This window comes from Bacillus rossius, chromosome 18 (genome assembly GCF_032445375.1).
Source record: "Bacillus rossius redtenbacheri isolate Brsri chromosome 18, Brsri_v3, whole genome shotgun sequence".
NCBI classification, from domain to species: Eukaryota; Metazoa; Arthropoda; class Insecta; order Phasmatodea; family Bacillidae; genus Bacillus; species Bacillus rossius.
In genome coordinates, this window is record NC_086345.1 from 16188773 (window position 1) to 16209776 (window position 21004).

The window sequence follows — 21004 nt, forward strand, 5'->3', positions numbered from 1 at the left end:
TCACTGAACCCGCGAATTTTATAAAAATTACTTCCTTGAAGGAGACCTCCCGCCCATACGGGCACACACACGGTGCGCAGAGCTTCAGGAAAAAAAAAAAACAACGCGATTTGAAAAAAAAATACTCGAGATATCCGAGTTTACGGAAAAAAGCACTTAAGAATTCGCTCTGAGGGCAGAAAAGTACTTTTTTTTAGAAGAGTTAAAATGCTTAAAAAGACGTGTTTTTTAGAGTAATTTTTTTAGGCGTAAAACAAACGGCACAGATTCTTCAAAGCACGTAAGGGACTTGCATTACACCTTTATTTTAATTTTTCTCCGCCATGTAATTTTACGGTCACCGCTCATGTGCACGACGAGAAGACTGCGCGCCAGTCCAGAGGAGACACCGCGCTAGAAGCACCAGCGAGCGTCGCGCTTATCATCCCGCCTCGCCGACACAGATACACCCCTGACGAGGCGGGCCCTTTAAGGCAGGTATGCATACGTCTTTGAAGTTGTGTATGAACAACATTTTGATTGCAGATAACAAGAGTAAGTATTCAAGATGGAACAAAAATTATGCAACCACAGCAAATCTTGAAATAATTGGGTGCAGTACGTATATTTTACAAGTAGTTTTGTTGACGTTAAATTAAATAAAATTTCGTAAAAAATTTGAAACCACACAGTTGACACCAGCATTGCCTTTAAACAAAACAAAAATTCAGTTATCTATCCCGGGTGTCCTTGTCCATACTGCACAAAAATGTAAAAAACAAAAAAAAAATCTACTTTGCCTGTTAATTATGCAAAACGTATGCACTACATATATTTTTTTATTTTGTTAAGTTTGGTCACTCAAAAAGTCTAAACAGTTTAAGGGGGTGCCTCCCTTTTCAGGTGATGATTTTATATTTATATTAATCACAGATCTACTTTTAGACTTTTTCAATTGTTAACTTTTACGAAATGAAAAAAAAAATATACTGGCTACTTCATGATATGGTTTGCATTTCTATCACAAAAACTCAATTCATGTTTCTAGACTGTCAAAATCGTAACAAATTTGGAATGCCAGGTAAAATTAATTAATATTTTCTGAAAGAAATTGAAACCATTTCTTGAAGTAGCCACCAGTGGCATTGCAGTTAATACTAAAAAGTTTCAGTTTAGCAATAAATTAAATTCTCCTTATTTGTACAACCCAAAAACGTTAAAAATGTATCTTTGGCAGCTAATCATGCAAAAAGTATGCGCTGTATATATTTTTCATTTCGTGAAAGCTAAACAATTTAAAAAGTCTACAAGTTTATCTGTAATTACTTTAAAAATATAAAATCTTGACCTGAAATGGGAGGCAGCCCCTTAACCGTGTTGAACGTGAAAATAAAATAATGACCTGGGATAACGTCCGTCCTTGGTGGACGCGTGAAGGGAGGCAACGGCATCCATTGTGGGGGATCCTGAAGAAACGCACGTAAGATGAAAGGGTCCCGCCAGAAGTGCAAGCCAGTTCTCGATGGAGGGAGGGGGTTGCAACCCCTTGTTTGCCTGCGGCCTGTTCGAAAAGCACAGCTGCCGTCAGTTGGGGGGAGTCTGAAACGGGACGGTAAAGCTTCCCATCACTTCAGCGCGACCGTTGGGTCGGAATCGCACAGCACTTCTCCTCCCTCCCTCCCTCCCTCCCTCCCTCCCTCCCTCCCTCCACAGTCCTCCTGCTCCGGGGCAAATGTCGTTATGCCGTGCTCGGTCGGCGGGGGAAACACACAGACGAAGGTGCGCGAAGGGAAATTGTCGCGTGGATGACAAACGCCGTTGTTGTTATTAACGACCCGACTCGCACCGACGACGCGACGTCCTTAATGGCATAATCCACTTCCGTTTTCAACCCCCCCCCCCCCTTCTCTCTTATTTTTTTTTTTCTCTTTCTTTCCAGCTCTTTAACTCTCCTGCCGTTAGAGGGGGCGTGGCCCCGCTCTAGAAAGGGAGGGGGGGGGGCAGAAGGGAGGGGGGGGGGAATACAACAACATCAACAATTACCGCGTTTGTCGACGTGACCTGCAGACGTCTCGGCTATAATCCACGTGGAGTAACTTGTCTCGAATTTTGACGTTTCCCGAACCTACACAGAAAATTAAAAAAAAAAAAAAAAATTGTTTGTTGAATCAAATATTTTAACTCGTGCCAAAATATTTTGTTCCGCCTACTAAATTTGGCGAGTAACGAAATCCAAGGTAATTTGGATGGAATTTGGTGAATTGTAAATTTGTAAATTTGAAATAATTTTGGGAAAATATTGGCAAATTTTTAGGTCAAAGTCAAAGGTCAAGGTCATCTTGGGCCGTTGGCGAGTAACGAAATCGATTTGTGACACCTAACAAAATGCACAGTTGAGTTGACAAAAGTTTTTTTTTTTTGTTGGGTCGACAAAATCTTTCCTACTTACTACAAAATATTTGTTTAAATGGACCGAGTATTTTTATTTCGCCGGACACAAACCAACCTTTCTCTCAGTGTGGCTCAATTAGAAGGTCCACTGCCTATTTTCAACCAATGAGCTTAACATACGTAAATAATGTTTTCTGAAAATATTAGGTTATGTCTTTAATTACAAGATTATGACGTATTTTAAAATTTCCTATTACTTTTTGTTACTATCTAAGTTTATAAAATAAGTTTTAGAATAGTTCAGTTACCAAGAAATATTTATTTTGCACACCGATATGCTTGGAATGTCCCCTGACGGTCACGTTAGTGAATATATACAGGTTAGCGTGGTCAGCTGTCTGAACGATTTCGGCTCGTGTAAATAACTTCCGTTTTTTCGTGCGCGCGCAGGTCCATCCATTTCCGTTGCTTGATAAAAATTTCAGCTCAACGTTCGTAAAGAATCATAACTTTAAAATTATAATTTTGAATTTTAGCCAGTGATGTGTAAACATCTCATCTCGGTAACGAACAATACAAGTGTTTTTTTTTTTCCTTCAAATAAACTCACAATACGAAACTCCGACACGAAAATTTAACGTATAATTCTTTAGTATGAAGCACGAAAATAAGGTTTTCAACGATATTTTCTTGGTGCGAATCTCACGTAGTTTCCGTTCCCGCAGTTAGAATTCGTTGTTGTAGCATCTCCGTCGACTTTAGGGGATTATTCGATCAGCAGACGTAGATTTAAACTGTATGATGAAACGGCTCCGATAAAAACGAAAAAAAAAAAAACTTGGGATAATAATAAACCCCGCCTATGGACCAGGGATTTTATTAAAATACTGCCCATATTGTTAAAATTCATTAAACAGTTAATATTATATAGTTTCCCTTTGGCTTTGTGAACTTTGGTCCGCGCCATGCACAGCAGATGGCAGCACCGTTGCTACACATTTCCGCTTCTCCTACGTAATGTATACCGAGAGCTAAGAAGTTAACACATCAAAAATACAATTAATCAAATAAATGCCATACTTAGGGTTGCATTAAACAGCGCGTACAGTCATTATTGTAATGCTTGTGTTTTTTTTAATTACTAAGTTGGTTGAAAAGGAAGAAAAAAAGGTGGGGAGGGGGTAACTTTTATTCCTGGTCTCCTGCGAGTGTATTGCTGCTCGCATCAGTCAGTAACGTAACCACAACTTTTTTTTTTGTTCCCACAACCGCTTGTGTTATTTTTTTTTTCTCGCGACCCCGGTAACGCCTCCGCGCTATTTACTGAACTGTTATTGGCGTGCGGCTCGCACGGGTCACGTGACGTAATAAGGCCTCGCTCGCTTTGCCTATCGGGGCCTACCTATCTCTCATTACATTCCTACTTCCTCTCTCTCTCTCTCTCTCTCTCTTTCTCTCTCGCTCCCTCTCTCTCCTCTCCTTTGTGTGTAAATGTGTATGTTCATTTGCCCCTTGCGATCCTGCTGATCGCTACCCGCATAACAGCTGTGTGTAGCGGGCTTGCCGGGGTAAGCGCCGCTCGCACACGGATCTCTAGTATTTCCTGTTATCTGCCCACCAGTTGTCGGAACGAACGTTTTTAAGCTCATTGGTCGAGGAAGGGTTGTTTTTGTTTGGTTCTTTTTTTTTTTCATCTGCCGGTTGCTGAGGTGTGCAAACAAACTGGGGGAAAAAGAGAGAGAGAGATAGAAAAAAGATCTATATTTAGAAGTGTAAGAGGGGGAAGGGGAATTTCACTGCGAGTCGATATTCTGGATGTATTGGCATTTCAAGGCGGCCATTAAAAAGGGGACGTTTGCTCGTATCCCTACATCATTGAAGGGTTTAAGCGGTCGGAATCGTACTTGTAATGAGAAGCTAGGAGGCTATTTTCGAACGAATTCGTGACAAACCCTCCACCCCCCACCCCACCCCTCTTTGCAGTGAGTGGTCTCGAAAGTGCATCACTTATTCAAGCGCGATTCGCGGTAAATCTTTTGTCATGTGGCCAAAGGAGTAAGTGGTCACGTGTCGATAACTCTTTAAATTCTGTGTTCTAATCGGCTTGGATTTGTTGACAAAACGATTATGCGTCCCATTTTTTTACTAACTCGTAAGGTTACGAATAAGCGATGTGGATTTAAACCTTGGTGGTTTTACAAACTTGTTAGAGAAGTTGATTGTCAAATTTTTAAATTATAAACTCTGCTTTGGTAACCAATTTTTTTTTAATATTTAATCACGAAAATGTACAGGTGAAATTGAATTTTTACCTATTCATCGCGGTGAAAAATTTAAGAAATTAAAAAAAAAATAGTTTTATTAAAATAAAACAGCATTTTAACTCCGGACCATTTAAATTTTTTTGTAAATTACTTGGCGAACTTTAATTGCATCGGATTGTTTCGTCACAAGTTGCGAAGCAAGCGAACGCCGAATGCGTCTTAATCGAAACTTTGTCAGAACACAAAATCACGATTCGACAGGTTGGTTATATACCTACATAAGAATGTCCAGTACTCAGCGTAAGTCCAAGAGCAGGTAATAGGCCAATCAGTTCTGAATAAAATAATAATTTTTTCCCGTATTTTTTGATCTATAAGCATCTTTCCAAAAGTTTTAAAATCTCCTCCTCGATGCAACAAATTCTTAGATGTTGTTAATACAAATATTCAAATAACTTTCTGAGCTAGCATAGTAATTTTTTCTAAAGTTTTACTCTTTTGAAAAAAAAAGTCTGCATTTCAAAATTGACAGACTTTATTTGCTATTTTTTAAATTCATAACCGTAAAAAAAATTAGTTCATCAATTTTTATCTGCTTGACTTTGCAGTACTGCCAAGTTTATTTACGTAATTATTACTGATTTTGTCACCTAGTTAACGTAATTACGGAGTATTTTGCATTTATTGCGGAAACAGAAAGTAAATGACACGCCGGAAATTTTGTACGTATCAGCGTTACGTACAATAAACAATGGCTCACTTAACAGGAAGGTAAACGTTTCGTTGATTAATTAACACAAATATAAATCCAGAAACTTATTTTTTTGACATTTTAAAAATTCAGTTGTTTGCAAACTGGTATTTTTAATTATTTAAATATAATTATTAAACTTGAAACTTATTTTTAGCTTTTTAAAAAATTATGGGTTTAAACGGGTTGTAAACATACTTATAGATTTAATTCTTTAACGGATTAGTTCATTATATTATATGCGAAGAGAATTATTTTATAGAGCGTACTATTTGGCGTGAACTTCATCGCGTTTGTTTTTACTATTTTGTTATTTCATATGAATTAAAAGTTGGTGCGTGCCAGGCGGTTTAGCAGCACTGTCGTTGAGTTACGGTACACCCTGTGTAGTTATTTGCGGGGAAGTGAGGCTGTGTTGGGATAGGGGTCAGAGCATTTCCGAAGGGTCAGCGGGGTCATATCGCCCCGGCACTAATAAGGTCACCGGGCGCCGAAAAGCGATCGAGTCTGCCCCCAAAACTCCGGGCCACGATCGCACCCGGGGTATAAATAGATCACGCGGACAGACGATGTAATGTCAGAGCGACCTCCTTCCGAACTCCTGGAGTACCCTCAGAGTCAACACCGTCCTTCTATCGAGACGCGGTACGTCCTTAAGGGGCCCGCCTACCCGGTCACACACACACGGTGTGCAGAGCTTCAGGGGAAACAACGCGATTTCAAAACTACTCATGATATCCGAGTGGGGTATGTTTACGAAAAGCATTTAAGAGTTCGCTGAGGCCCGAAAAGTACTTTTAATTTTGGATCATGTTTTTAAACTGTATTTCTAGAAGAGTTAAAAATGGCTGAAACGTATGTTTTCAGAGTAATTTTTAGGTGTAAAACAAGTGGTACAGATTCTTGAAAGCACTTAAGGGGCTTGCATTACACCTTTATCTTCATTTCCCCGTAATATAAAAATGCGGTCACCGCACAAATTTCACAGTTATCCTGTGCCGACGAGAAGACTGCGCGCCAGTTCAGAGCCTTGAGCTTAGAGGCGATACCGCGCTAGAAGCACCATCGAGAGTCGCGCTTATCATCCCGCCTCACTAACACACATACACCCCTGATGAGGCGGGGCCCCTTAAATGTTAAGCCAGGTGACGCGGTACCTGAAAGCTAAGCCCCGGTTTTTTGAACCACGCAAGAAACGTAAGGACGCAGTGGCGGATCCAGAGGTTCACCTCGGAGGGGGCACTCTAGGATTTCAGAATAGCCAGAGAAAAAATGTCTTAAAATTACTAAATTTGTCTTTAATCTACTCACACTACACATAACATCCAACCACCAGATTTTATGATTCTACAAGAAATTCATTAAAATATATTAATATATTTTATTGGTTTCAGAAACAATCATTTTTGTCGGCATTATTAATGTAGCAGACAACTGGTTTTTCGGGGGGGGGGGGGGGCAGGAATTTTGCCCCTGGTGCGCCCCCCCCCCCCCCCCCCCTTGGATCCGCCACTGTATGGACGTAACACATAACTTAACGCAACGAAGCACGAAAGTCGCAAACCATCAACCGGCTCTACAACTTGGGAATTGTAAAAACCACCAGAAAAATTAATTTCTTCGTCTGTATTTTTATATATATTTTTTTAAAGTGAAAACTTCTATAGGATGGTTTGGATAGGGAGTAAATACATGTAAGTCGTCATCGGCATGGTCACGTGACGTGTTAATTTTTTTTTTTATATCTCAAGGATAAAACTTAATTTAAGTATTCTATTTCTAAAGATACACGCTTTTAATTTTATCTTTATTTTCCAAGGAATTTTTTAACGTTATTGTGTGGTACATATTGCGAGTATTGGATATTTTTTTAGTAGGTAGTTAAGTTGAGGTTATGTTTTTTCTTCTGTTTGTTTGTTTATTTACGATGTGAATTTCTTCAAATGTCAGGCTATTGATTTATTAGAGATAATGTTGATTATTTGTGGATTTAAGTTAGTAATTTTTTTATTCTTTCAATGTAAAAAGTTTATTTCTTCTAGTTTTAAAGTTATTATTGGTAGGGGCAAAACTTATGGGTTCGCCGACATGCTAGTGATATAATATCAAAATCATTTTTTTGCGCACATTTGACGTAGAAATGATTTCATATTACACATTTAAAAACAAAATTTTAAGTTTTCACTTCTGTCGACAGTCCCCATGACTGACTTTTAGTTTTTTTTTCTTCGTGAAAACTTTCTATGTTCTAAATGGTATTGTTTAAAAACGTAATTTGCTTGGATTGTATGGATGTTTAATAAGTAAAATGATGCATGTGATAAAAAAAAATCCTAGTATTAGGTGTACTAGACCTTATGTTTAAAAGTTTCGTAACACTTCACTTCAAATATGGAAGGTGAGAAACGCAAGGTGGAACGTTAGAAGTTGAAAGTTGGTGCAAATTTTTGTTTTGCGTTTTTTTTGTCATGTGTATTTTATTAACGGGTGTATTTTTTTTAACTTTTAGTGTATTGTGTACTTTGCGTTCTTGTGTTTCTTGCGTTGTTTATAATCCTGGTGTTACTCGACAGGATTTCAAGAGAGAGATATAATGTAAGGTGTACACAGAACCTTTCATTTTTGTAGGCAATAGTTATTTACAAATTAAATGTGCCATATTTTAAAGAAAATTTTTCCATTCGATAAAAAAAAGTTATTAACGTACATTACATACTTAGATAAGTTATAAAAATATTTTTCACAGTGCTGTCTTAGAAAATGGAAATTGCGTGTACAGATTCTGTTACAATAAGGGATAAGATGTTATGGTCAATTGTGATTAAACAGAAATAATGCCAATTTAAGTTTATATAGGCATCCTATATAGCACGGAAATGCTACCAAAATGATAAAAATTTATCAGCATTTTGAAAAACTAAACTCAAAACACTAAAATTGAATTCTGTACTACATTCAGTTTGAATTAATGAAATTATTGTGTCGTGAAGTTTGTATCAAAATGTGTGGACCAAAATGACAAGTAACAAATGCCCTTATTTTATTTAGCTTGCTTTTTTTATAACTCATTTTAAGCAGATTTTAAATAAAGACAACCATTTTATGACTTCCGGAATATTTTCATAAGTAGTTTTTAGTTTCATGGGCCATTCGTCAAAATGTTCTACATATTTTACGAATTCGCTGGATGCATCGAATAGAAAACATTCGAAACATTTTCGTTCCATTGTATAGGAGTAAGTTGTTAATCGATAATCTTGGAATATTAGAGAACATTTACAATGTTTTCTACAGAAAGTTCAAACAATTTTCATAAGTCTGAAATTTTTTAGAAGTTTCCACAAAGTTCAAAAAGAAAGTAAAACTTCGAAATCTACTTGCGCTATGCAGAGGATTTTTATCTATTGTTTACATGACGTACATTTTTAAAACGCACAAGTACTTGTCATTAATTTATATTTTTCTCGGTAATTCTTTCCTAGAATGCTTATTACAATTTTTTTTGTATAAAGAGTCATGTATTACAGTCAAATTTACACTTTTTTAATAAATAAAAAGTTCCTACGAAAGATTTAATTATCGTATTTGATGAAAATACGTTATTTTTGTATATGAATAAACACAATTATAATAATATAAATATTACCACAATATTTTGTTTTAATAACCTAAGTGGCTTAAAAATTATATAATCATAAAATGGTGTTCTATAGTTGTTGTGTAAGAATGGTATTCTTCACTTTGTCGCGTTTTGTAAATATCAAGTATAATTTGGGGGGGGGGGGGGATGAGGAGAAAGGGGCATGAAATTATTCATCAATAAAATTTTCACGACGGGAGAAATGGAAGCCTTGAAGGTTTTCTCCGCATTTCGTAGAAAATATATTAAATTATTAAAGGCGTGGGGAATTTCCGTCGAATCGACACCTGCCATGAAATATATCACAAAAGCACAAAGACTCTCGAGGTTTTGAAGGAAGTTCCAAATCGATGCCTGCTTTTTTTTTTTTTTTTTAGTTCAGCTAGTCTGTTACATTTTTTAAGGCGTCCATTTATTTATTTTTCAGGTGCTGTAGCGTCTCCGCGTTATGTCGGACAAATAAATTGCGTATTGCTTGTCCCTCGTTGGGATTGCAAATTTATGTTACAGCCTGCCTTGCCTATATTTCTGTAGTATTAAATTCTGTATAACAAGTGGTCCTAAGTGACGACACAAACTTCTGTAGCTCTGGCTTAACAGTTTCGCTATTGTTACAAGAGTATAGTTTCCTGTGTAGTAACGTTTTGGGCGCTAATGGCTTGTTAATAGTAATTTCGTCAATATTCTTGAATAAAGGAAAAAAAAAGACAACAGTACAAAACTTATCTGTATGAGCCTCCTTGGATGTTACTATTCATTAGTTTTATTTAGGAGCAAAACCACTTTATTTATTATATTCTCTTGAAACGTATTAACATTGATTCTATATATATATATATATATTTGTGATACCGCCAGATTACATGATTCTAATTTCGAACGTAAATAAAATGAAGCTTCGTTTGACGAAACGCAGAAGTAAATTCGTCCTTAAAAAGAAATGTACTAAGATAGAAAGCAAAATAGCACTTAAAATTCAAACATAATACTCATAAGATTTTCACTAACATTTATAAAAAAAGTTAAGATTTAAATATATGTATATTTAAATCCTAAATAATACATCAAATATACCTAAATTTACCGTAACGAGTCTGAATCGTTTAGTGCTGATTAAAAATGTTTTGGGGGATTAGGCCACGCCATCTTGCAAATCCAAATATGTTGATACTACATACTTGCAATAGACCTTCCGTTCTGATTTCTTGGTTAGACATGCTATATGACTCAGCTTTAGCCACTTGTTGAAGTCAACACTTGTAAACTGGTGCTATTGTCGCGGGAAGTTGTTGTCTCCCGCGCGAAATAATACGTTAGTTCCTCGCGCCGCTTAGGGACTAGAGCCTGATAGTAAATACGTGGTTCCAACAAGGTATAGAAGGTCTGGGAGATATTATTTATGCCTTGACATGACAAAAAAATTAGGATAAATAGTTCGAAATTAGAGTTATAACAAAAATAAATTGGTTGTCTGTAAAGTCGGTTTACGGACGATAGTTTAACGTGACGTCATAACAAAACATTGATGAAATGATTGCATACTTTTATGAATATAATTGAATCATTTTTATTGAATTATCAATATTTTGTATGGATACAAAGGAGTGAAATGAAATCTACAATTTAATTGATAAATTTACTTTTATTTGCACTCATTAATTCAAATATGTTTATTACTTTAACGTAGAGATTATTTTACCTATAACTTTTATACATGTTTGCTATTTAACTTCTTCCAATCTGTGTTATTCTGTTAAGGATAGGACGATGATAGGAAAAGTAGGAAACGAATGGGAGTGTGTCAAGTTTAATGTGCCTCGAAAAAGTCAAATCGATGGTTGTTCCAATCGAGTGGAAGAGAGATAGATGCGGCGCAAGCGTACAATGAGTGTAACGGGAGACAGCGTATCGGGACAATGTGCGTAACGTGACACTTTTTCGTGCGTGCAACCGGCGTTCATCGATTTATTAGACGTCACGTCAAAAGATTGAATAATTCAAGATGGTGGGGGCCTAATCTCAATTGACATGCTTAGCTAGAAACAGTTTGGTTCGTTTGGGAAATTTCTCTAGACGCCTCCATCGTCACCGAATTCATTTTGACTACTTATCGGTACAAGTTTTTTTTTCTTTCAATGTCGTTATTTATTTATCTTGTGCTTTTTAAGCTTCTCTAATGGATCTGGAAAAAAAGGAGAGAAAAAAATTGGAGGGGAGCTATTAGCGGATCGGTTTCCCGGATAAATAATTCAAACTTGCACGCGAGATTTGCTCTGGACTCGATCCAAAAACTGTAGGTCTGTAATTGCACCGGTCAATAGGGTCTCATGAACAATGCATACGCAACGTACAATGAATTAATTTCATTAGATATTAGTTTCATGATCTGTGACAAGATACGTTTAAAACGTATGTATGCACACGAAACAAACAAAAAATTCTGTACTTTTACAAAATATTCCATTGAAAAACATTTTACCAAGAAAGTAATAGGCTACTATAAGAATTATATTGTGACTTTGTAAAACTGTTTGCAAATATGAAATACGTTTTTTTTTCCTCAAGATAATGCTGATTATTTCTTACGAAAATTGGTGCAGAATTTTTTTTTTTTTTGGTGTTTCATTTAAGCATAATTTTTTTTAATCCATGAAAAGGTAATCGAATTCTCAACAATTTGGCTTTATTTTGTTTTATCATACTTATTATGTGCGCAATTAATAATGGTAAGCAATTCAGGGAAAATTTTTACAAATAACTTAAACTATTAAGACAACACAAAGCATAAATGTCCTTGTAAAGGATCCGAACCCAGTATAAATGCGAACACTAATTTGTAGTGATATATTTGTTTTCATGTAAATGTACAAATTTACAAATATCTGTAATTTTACATGAATATTTCTGTTCCATTAAGAAAAAAAAATCAGTGTGCAGTATGTTAAGACATTGTCGCATCATCTGTATTTTTTGAATGGCTGTTTACCTCAGACATGTTTTCTATCGGCACACGGGTCACGGCTATTCAGTGCTGAAGCAAACGCTTCCTGAATGTCCTTGCTAAATGAGGCAACGGCTTCTCTTTCAGACATCTTTCAGTTATAAGTAGAGACCTGCAAAATTCGCGGATTCATTCGGTGATAAGCTAGAATTCAAACACATATACCTCTTAGATAATTTTGCTATTGGCTTACTGTTCATCTGGACGAATCTCAACCAGTTATAAACCCTCAACCAAAGAGGGTCTGCGAATCACAGACAAACCAGCTGATACGACTTACAAGTCGGCAGCCAATGAACTTGCGTTATTTGCCCGAGTGTACAGGGGTATGTGCAGTCTATCCTGAAGGCCATCGAACCCACTGCTCGCGGGCATACTTTGTTGTAGTCTAATACTGGTTGGGATTTGCTAGCCGGGGGGGGGGGGACCTGCTCCTATTTATGATGTTCCTACTATCTTCTCAAAAGTGAAAAACTACTAGGAACCATATCGGATGGATTTTGCACCTAGACTTCATTTTGACATCAAGGATCGGGTCCTAAACAATTTCAAAATGATTTTTTTGTGATGCTTCTAATTTATAACGTGCAAATGATTACGTAATCATGATTAAAAATAAATAAGTATAATTTTTCTTATGCGCTTTAGCTATAAGATGAAGCAAATTTCTGAACAATTTCTGTAAATGCGGAATTTTCATAACTGAGACATAAGCATATTTAATTCTCACAAACTTATTTTGGCCTCGTAATATATTTATAATAATTGAATGTGGAATTGTTTTCAATTAATTATAAAAAAATATTTAACAATAGCGATGTACGAACATAATTTTGCAGCCAAAACTATATACACTATATGCATTTACTGCAAACCTAATTTTTTCTGTTCAATACCAATAAAAATACTACTGAATGAAACAACAAACTAACAAAAGAGTATTCTGCTGTTATTGGAAACTCCGAGAAGGAAAAGTTCTAGTTTTGCTGTATCTATGCCGTAGCCTGTTAATCTTTCTCCCTGAAGTTACTTAACCCTTTTCCCTTAGCTCTCAAATTTTCTTGTTTTAAAACTATTTAAAAAATTCATCGCAGGGTAAATGGAAGTTTGGAAGGAAAAAAAAAACCAAAGAAGTCAGTCGGAAAGAAAACCGCTGCACAGAAACTTTTGTTTTATTTGGCGAGAACGCAAGTTCGAGAAAGGTTTTTGGTTGTTTGAAAAAGGGTAGATTGGGGGGGGGGGGGAGATTATACCTTCCTTCATGCAGTGTTTTCACTCACCCTACGTCGATTGCAAGCCATTTTGCGATCGGGTCGGGGTGGTTGGTGTGTGTGTGGGGGGGGGGGGGTTTGTAGGAGGGGGGGCGGACTGAATAATTCAGTAGTGACTCGGGCCATTTCTCCATTCTGTTTTTACTCTGTCCTTTGGGACGAGATATTGCAGAAAAAAAAAGGGGGGGGGGGGGGTTGGGCGGGTGAAATTCTGGAATAAGTGCGAAAGGGGACACGGAGTAAATCCCTGGACTTTTAACGCCATCATTTCGATTGTTTTTTTTTTTCCTTTTCGCCGTCCGGTACCAGAAAAAGGGGCTTCTTCTGTAATCCCCGTGGATCTCTTCCGAGCAGATTATTCCAGTGGTTGAGCTTAGTGGCTTCTTGGGAGAAACGTTCGTATAGTGCATTTCAGCCAGTATGAATAGTCTACTCGATAAATCATGTAAGAAAAACGTAAACTTGTAATTGTCAGGGAATATCTAATTGATAGATACCGGAAAAATTCGCGCGTTCATTGATTTTGGTTTGGTTTTCCGTTTTTTTTTTTTGTATTTACCTTTCTTTGTCCGTTGTACGGGTTTTCTCTTTGACATACAGTGCAAACTAGCAATGAGTATAGACCGGAAAAATTCGCGGATTCATTTCGTGATAGGCTGAAATTCAAACATGTGTACAATTCTGCTGGTTCTGTTATTGGCTCGCAGTTTAACTGGAGCTCTCTGGGCCAATGAGAGACTATCGACCAAAGAAGCGTCGAATCACAAGCTACCAGTGGAGACGCCTCACAATTTCGTACCCAATGAACACGCGTGTTTACTTGAGAAATGCAGAGGATAATGGAGTCTATCCATAGAGGTCATTGAATCCGCAAATTTTTCCGGTCCCTAGCAATGAGTTATATCCAAAATAATGATTTAAATCAAATGGTTGTTTTATATGGAAATCATGCAATTTTTTTTCCCACTAAATATCTATGAAAGGCCTAGACGTTAGGAAATACTGTTTGCGATTTTTTTCTCTGGTTTGCAATAAATTGCAAATAAAGTTTAATAAAAGGTTGCTTTATAGTTTTCAAGATCAAGACGCCCTGAGCACGTAACTTACATTCGTTCTGTATTTACCTTTGGACTTCAAGCCCACTCTCTCTAATTCTCTCTCTCTCTCTCTCTCTCTCTCTCTCTTATTCTCTCTCTCTCTCAGGCAGGTGAACTTTTCGCATAATATTCCTTCTGTTGGACTTATCGTCTTTGTGTTTACATAACGTCGTATCAGTCCGCTCACTAATGATAAGGCAAGCGTGATTGTCGTACAAAAAGAAAAGAAAAGAAATCTTTGTTCATGGACGGACCCAATGAAAGGGGTTTAGCTCACGTATCTCTTTGATAACGGAAGAAACCCTGTTTGACTGTTTCTTTCTCCTTTCTTCCATTCCTCTTTTTATGGGCGCTTTCGAAGGAGAAACGTGCTATTCACTGACCCAAGAGTCAAAACGCCTAAATAACCTGTGCTCGTACTCCTTCGATTTTTTGTATTAAAATTTAAAAAAGAAATAGGTTTGGTCTGTTACATAAATAAAATTCTCGTAAAAATAAGTTCTTTATTTAATTTCCTCGTGTGGGTAGGTTTTAGCAGTATATGTGATCGTTCAAAAATGGAAGTTTGGTTAGGTCGGATCAGTGACATTTGAAATACTCTAAAATCATGGAAATAACGGTCGTATAGATAAGGTCTGGCAAATTATCTTCATTCTCCGTCAGTGTAGTGAAGCTTGAGACGGCATGCGAACTAACAGCGCTAGTAGTGGAAAGGACTTTCAGATAAAACTGAGCATATTTTTTAAAACTCTGTTTCGATCCAAATGTCGGTTCCAGTTCAGGATTTACAATTTATTTTGTAATTTTGTTGTGAATCGATGCATAGAAATAACTTGTAACTTCGGCGCAATCGTCAGTTAAATGTTGCAGTGTAACCTTTCCTCTTCAAAGGATCTGACGTCTTTTATTTCATTCAGATTGAATTATTTGTTCCGTTGGATGCACGGACACAACAGGTTTTTTTTGCAGACAAGGAAAGTCTGGAAAACAGAAATTTCATGGAACTATAAACTCGTCTTTAAAAACCTGAAACAAACCCAGGGAAATCGGCATTAGCTTAAGTACTATAGCTTGATATGTCCGGGGATATGGGTTTTGGGCGAGGAGCCAGGAGCAGACCGCCACCTTGGATGACCTTGACCTTCAAATTTTGCCAAAAAAATTTCCTGAAAATTTCTCAAAACTTGGTCAAATTTCGCCAAAATCCACCAAATTTTTTAGTTTTAGAAAAGAAAATCCGCCAAAAAATCTAAATTATAAAATTAAAAAAAAAAAAAAATTTCAATCGGGGAAAAAACCCGCAAAAAAATTGCACAAATTAGGAATTCGAAAAACCTCAAAAGACTTTTGCCTTCGAAATAACAAAATGCCCTAAAAGCGGCTTAAATTCCCCACGAGCAAGCCGTCCTAAGCCTCCTAGGTCATGAACTCGACCGTTAGGATGTCACGGCCGCCATCTTGAATTACTACACTATCGTTGCAATTTTCGTTACGGCCGCCATCTTGCAAATCCGTACTTTTTTATGCTAGAAAATTGGGAAAAATTTTAAATTAATACAAAATTTATATAATACAATTTTTAAATATATTCCGCCATATTGAAAATCCGTAATTATTATCCAAAAATATTACTGAAAAATTAATTTAATAATGTTTGCAACATTATTTGACGTAATGGATACAAACAACTGTGACTGTCTTATCTCTAGTATTTCGCATGTTCACAATCAGTTATGTATCGTTCATAGTTTGATTGAGCAAATATTTAATTTTTATTTTTCATACTAGCAGCGTGATTGACGTATTGTTGACAAAAATGATAACAGCACAGAGTGTGTACAGTTTTGTATGGGAAAAATATTTTGTTGTCGATTCTGAATGTCACGTGTGTTCGCTGAAAACGTGTTTTGAGAGCAGCTAATGTGTATTGTAATTTGCCTGATAATCCGATAAGCTTGGTGAGGGGGGAAGGGGAAAGTTGAGTGGGACAGGGTAAAACAGGAAAAAAAAAAGTCAGGAAAATTGGCTAGGACAAGAGCGTGGTAATCCTGCAAACAACGCAGGATTATCAGCGGCCGGCGTCTAGAAATTGATCAGAAAATTTTTTTTTGTACCGCCACCTTGTTTGAGATCCTACCCGTTTCCGCATGAACGTATTGATTTGTCCGGCCATTGCTTCCCCCTCCCTCCCCTTATCTGTTTCATCCCCCAATACACCCTTTCTCCTCCACAAACGCCAATAAAATCCTTGCCGAATTCACACTCTTTTTTTTTTTTTTTGGTCAGCGTTCTTTTGTTTCTTCAATGCCGCCTCCTGGGTTAGAATCCTTGTACGTGCCGCCGCCGTGCTCAGTGCATTAAGGGCGTATGTCCCTTTACAGGTCAATATTTTATACTTACGTTCAACATGGGTTAAACACGTGAACATTTTAAGTGGTCGAATGTTAACAAAATGAATGAATATATATATAGCAAAGTAGATTTTTAACATACTTGTGCAGTAGGTACGGATAGGGAGAACCAAATGGAATAAATAACTGAAATAAATAAATATGCATATATATATATATTATTTAAAGTCAATTCTGGTCACTACTTCGTGATATGGTTGAAAATTCCTTCGGGAATTTTTATTTATTTTATTTTGCCTTTTAAAATCATAAATATTTTGACGATTAAAAAAAAGGCCAGGTAAAATTAATATAGTTTTTATTTTCTGGTGGAAACTAAACCATATGCCTACCACATAGCAGCCAGTGAAATTGACTTTGAAACTAAAAAAGTTCCAGTTTTATAACCATTTTCATTCTCCTTACTTCTACTGCACAGAAACGTTTTAAAAATAATGGAACTTCGACAGCTTATTATGCATTTTATATGCATACTAACTGCAATACCCGGCGTTTCCCGGGCTGAACACTGGGTGATGCATTGTCCGCGAGCTACCAGCGATGTGGCAGCAGTCCGGGGTTGCTATCTTTGCAGTTCTCGCAGTTGGCTTTGCAGTTCTCGCAGTAAGCTTTGCCATTCTTGTAGTTGGCTTTGAGGTTCTCGCAGTTGGCTTTGCAGTTCTCGTAGTTGGCTTTGCCATTCTTGTAGTTGGATTTGAGGTTCTCGTAGTTGGTTTTGCTGTTCTCCTAGTTGGCTTTGCGGTTCTCGTAGTCGGCTTTGCAGTTCTCGTAGTTGGCTTTGCGGTTCTCGTAGTTGGCTTTGCCATTCTTGTAGTTGGCTTTGAGGTTCTCGTAGTCGGCTTTGCAGTTCTCGTAGTCGGCTTTGCAGTTCTCGTAGTTGGCTTTGAGGTTCTCGTAGTCGGCTTTGCAGTTCTCGTAGTCGGCTTTGCAGTTCTCGTAGTTGGCTTTGCGGTTCTCGTAGTTGGTTTTGCGGTTCTCGTAGTTGGCTTTGCGGTTCTCGCAGTTGGCTTGGCGGTTCTCGCAGTTGGCTTGGCCATTCTTGTAGTTAACTTTGAGGTTCTCGTAGTTGGTTTTGCTGTTCTCCTAGTTGGCTTTGCGGTTCTCGTAGTTGGCTTTGCAGTTCTCACAGTTGGCTTTGCAGTTCTCGCAGTTGGCTTGGCCATTCTTGTAGTTAACTTTGAGGTTCTCGTAGTTGGTTTTGCTGTTCTCCTAGTTGGCTTTGCGGTTCTCGTAGTTGGCTTTGCAGTTCTCACAGTTGGCTTTGCAGTTCTCGCAGTTGGCTTGGCCATTCTTGTAGTTAACTTTGAGGTTCTCGTAGTTGGTTTTGCTGTTCTCCTAGTTGGCTTTGCGGTTCTCGTAGTTGGCTTTGCAGTTCTCGTAGTTGGCTTTGCAGTTCTCGTAGTCGGCTTTGCAGTTCTCGTAGTTGGCTTTGAGGTTCTCGTAGTCGGCTTTGCAGTTCTCGTAGTCGGCTTTGCAGTTCTCGTAGTCGGCTTTGCAGTTCTCGTAGTTGGCTTTGCGGTTCTCGTAGTTGGCTTTGCCATTCTTGTAGTTGGCTTTGAGGTTCTCGTAGTCGGCTTTGCAGTTCTCGTAGTCGGCTTTGCAGTTCTCGTAGTTGGCTTTGAGGTTCTCGTAGTCGGCTTTGCAGTTCTCGTAGTCGGCTTTGCAGTTCTCGTAGTTGGCTTTGCGGTTCTCGTAGTTGGTTTTGCGGTTCTCGTAGTTGGCTTTGCGGTTCTCGCAGTTGGCTTGGCGGTTCTCGCAGTTGGCTTGGCCATTCTTGTAGTTAACTTTGAGGTTCTCGTAGTTGGTTTTGCTGTTCTCCTAGTTGGCTTTGCGGTTCTCGCAGTTGGCTTTGCAGTTCTAGTAGTTGGCTTGGCCATTCTTGTAGTTAACTTTGAGGTTCTCGTAGTTGGTTTTGCTGTTCTCCTAGTTGGCTTTGCGGTTCTCGCAGTTGGCTTTGCAGTTCTAGTAGTTGGCTTTGCCATTCTTGTAGTTGGCTTTGAGGTTCTCGTAGTTGGTTTTGCTGTTCTCCTGGTTGGCTTTGCGGTTCTCGTAGTCGGCTTTGCGCGTAGGATAAGCATGAGTTTGGTCGACGAACTTCGACCACAGGTTCATTGTTTTATCCCAAACAACAGATCAAGTATTTAGAACTTGCGCACTAATGCACTTTTACATACGCGCGCGGTCTTCTGTATTTCAACATTTGCGTCTATGCGCTAATAAACAGTTCGTAATGCCACAAGAAAGGTATTGTTACTTAGTGAAATACATAGCTGTGGTATTTTTTTTGCATAAATTAAATACGTACCACGGAAAAGATAATCTAATGTTCAATAATTGGACCTTTGCGTTGTTTGGTTAGGATTATTAAAATGCGCACTAGCCTAATTGCCCGGGTAATAATGCGAACCTATTATTACTCCGGACACTATTTTGTAATGATACAGTTGTTTACATGCGAATGTACAAATTTTCAAATATCTGTAATTCTACGTAAATATTCAGCTTAAATTTACAAAAGAAAAATTGTCAAATTTCACTCATTGGAAGTAGTTTCTGTTAATTCTAATGTAGCGTGCGTTACGTAAAACACTAGGGGGCATTTCCGAAAATATTTTCTTTAATTTTACCTTCATTTTAGTCCAATATTTCTTTTTTCTTATAAATACTTTAAACTCTTCAAGTATTGTAAATAGGGTAAAATCGAAATTTAGAATTCATTTCTAACAATATAAGTATTTAAAAATACAGTTCTGAAGCAGGATATAAAAATTCAATACTTTCAGGATCTATCAGCCTGAAAAAAAAAATTGTTTAAAATTGTACTTGCAGAACGAAGTCAATCGACCACTTGATGCGGGGCGTATCTGCAGAGCGCATATAGCGCGTGAGAGGTTCCCGTAAAGCCGCTATTCCCCCTTAGTATTCCTTGCGGTTGCGCCTAATGAGGCACGTGAAGCGCAAATGGGGCGGAAGTGAAATGAGGGCGGTTGGTTATTAAGAAGAAGCAACGTCGAGAAAACATCGCTCTTTAGTGTAACCTTCACATTCTCTCCTCTACCCGTTCCCGAATTCCCTGAAATATACCCCATGCTCTACTACCATGCTAATTTTCTCTGTGAAGTGCTGTCAGTAAAGTCGGGGAAAAGTCAGGTGTTTTACTCTAAATCCGGGAAAGACACGGAACTCAACCCAGCGATGATAATTTGAGGGATGGAAATTTCATGCTAGTCTGCATTCACCCAGACTTTTAAAAGCTTTTTTGACGTGTAAACATCTTAGCTCTCGTTAGCTCGCGTTTGGTAGGTGTAATCTCGTGGGAATGGAATGGAAGTCGATTAAAGGAAATTTGTTACAAATATTGTGGACCCTCGTGTGCTAACATTAACTCGTTTACAGTCACTTTCTTAAACATTTAGGGGACATACAAAACGTATCGGTGTGCCATGAAACTTTTATGATAGTGAAACTACCCTGGAATATATTTGGTAAACTAAAATGAGTCATAGTAAAAAGAAATCAAGTTTTAAAATACCTAATAAATCGGGCATTACAATGATTAGAATACATATTCGCGTTTTCTAAATTCCCAAGACGGCTTAGAAGCACATGGGCAGAGCGCTCTTTCAGCTCAAATATTTTAGTGTTATGTGTGATTTTAATATTTCGGGTTAGCATTTTAGTATTGCCATAGAAGTATAACTTGTAAAGTGTGCGGACTGAAACTTTAATGAATTAACTTTTTTCATTAATATTTAACAAGACGGGTAGTATTTTAATGAAATTCATTGTCGAAAATAAGGTTCAAAGCTGGGGTGTGGTATATTTTTTTTCGTCTTTTTCACTTTTATCCAAGCCGCGTTTCATTATGTATAAGTTGAACATTTCGGTCCATTAATCAAACGTTTCCATAATCGACGTGGCTGCTCCGACAGCGAGTTCTAGCGGCGGGTGCGGAAACTACGTGTGATTCGCGTCAAAAATAAACACAATTTGCACATACTTAATCACGCTTGGCATTATTTTTGACGTGACGTCTAATAAATCGATGAACGCCGGCTGCACGTACGAAAAAGTGTCCCGTTACGCACATTGTCCAGTTACGCACATTGTCCCGTTACGCACATTGTCCCGTTACGCACATTGTCCCGTTACGCACATTGTCCCGTTACGCTGTGTCCCTTTACGCTCAATTGACGCTT

General features: G+C 37.7%; 2 protein-coding genes across 2 annotated transcripts in view; one reads left to right on the forward strand and one right to left on the reverse strand.

The window, feature by feature from the left end:
• LOC134541117 (hemicentin-1) overlaps window positions 1-21004 on the forward strand; it is a 398582-nt gene that overhangs the window by 96716 nt on the left and 280862 nt on the right. The gene's annotated exons all lie outside the window — the stretch shown is intronic.
• Window positions 17337-18917, reverse strand: LOC134541344 (puff II/9-1 protein-like). Its single transcript, XM_063384766.1, has 5 exons — window positions 18785-18917; window positions 18402-18473; window positions 18155-18358; window positions 17672-17738; window positions 17337-17523 (listed from the first exon to the last, which is right to left on the reverse strand). Exons 1-5 carry the CDS (start codon window positions 18915-18917, stop codon window positions 17337-17339), a joined length of 663 nt encoding a protein of 220 aa, XP_063240836.1.

Bases quoted from the DNA above. Each gene is read 5' to 3' on its own strand.
- LOC134541344 (XM_063384766.1), bottom strand. From the start codon at position 18,917: ATGAACCTGTGGTCGAAGTTCGTCGACCAAACTCATGCTTATCCTACG. The intron at 18,474-18,784 runs GCAAAGCCAACT...GCCAACTACGAG, and splicing joins CAAAGCCAACTACAAGAATG to AACTGCAAAGCCGACTACGA. The intron at 17,739-18,154 runs GCAAAGCCAACT...GCCAACTACGAG, and splicing joins CAAAGCCAACTACGAGAACC to AACTGCAAAGCCGACTACGA.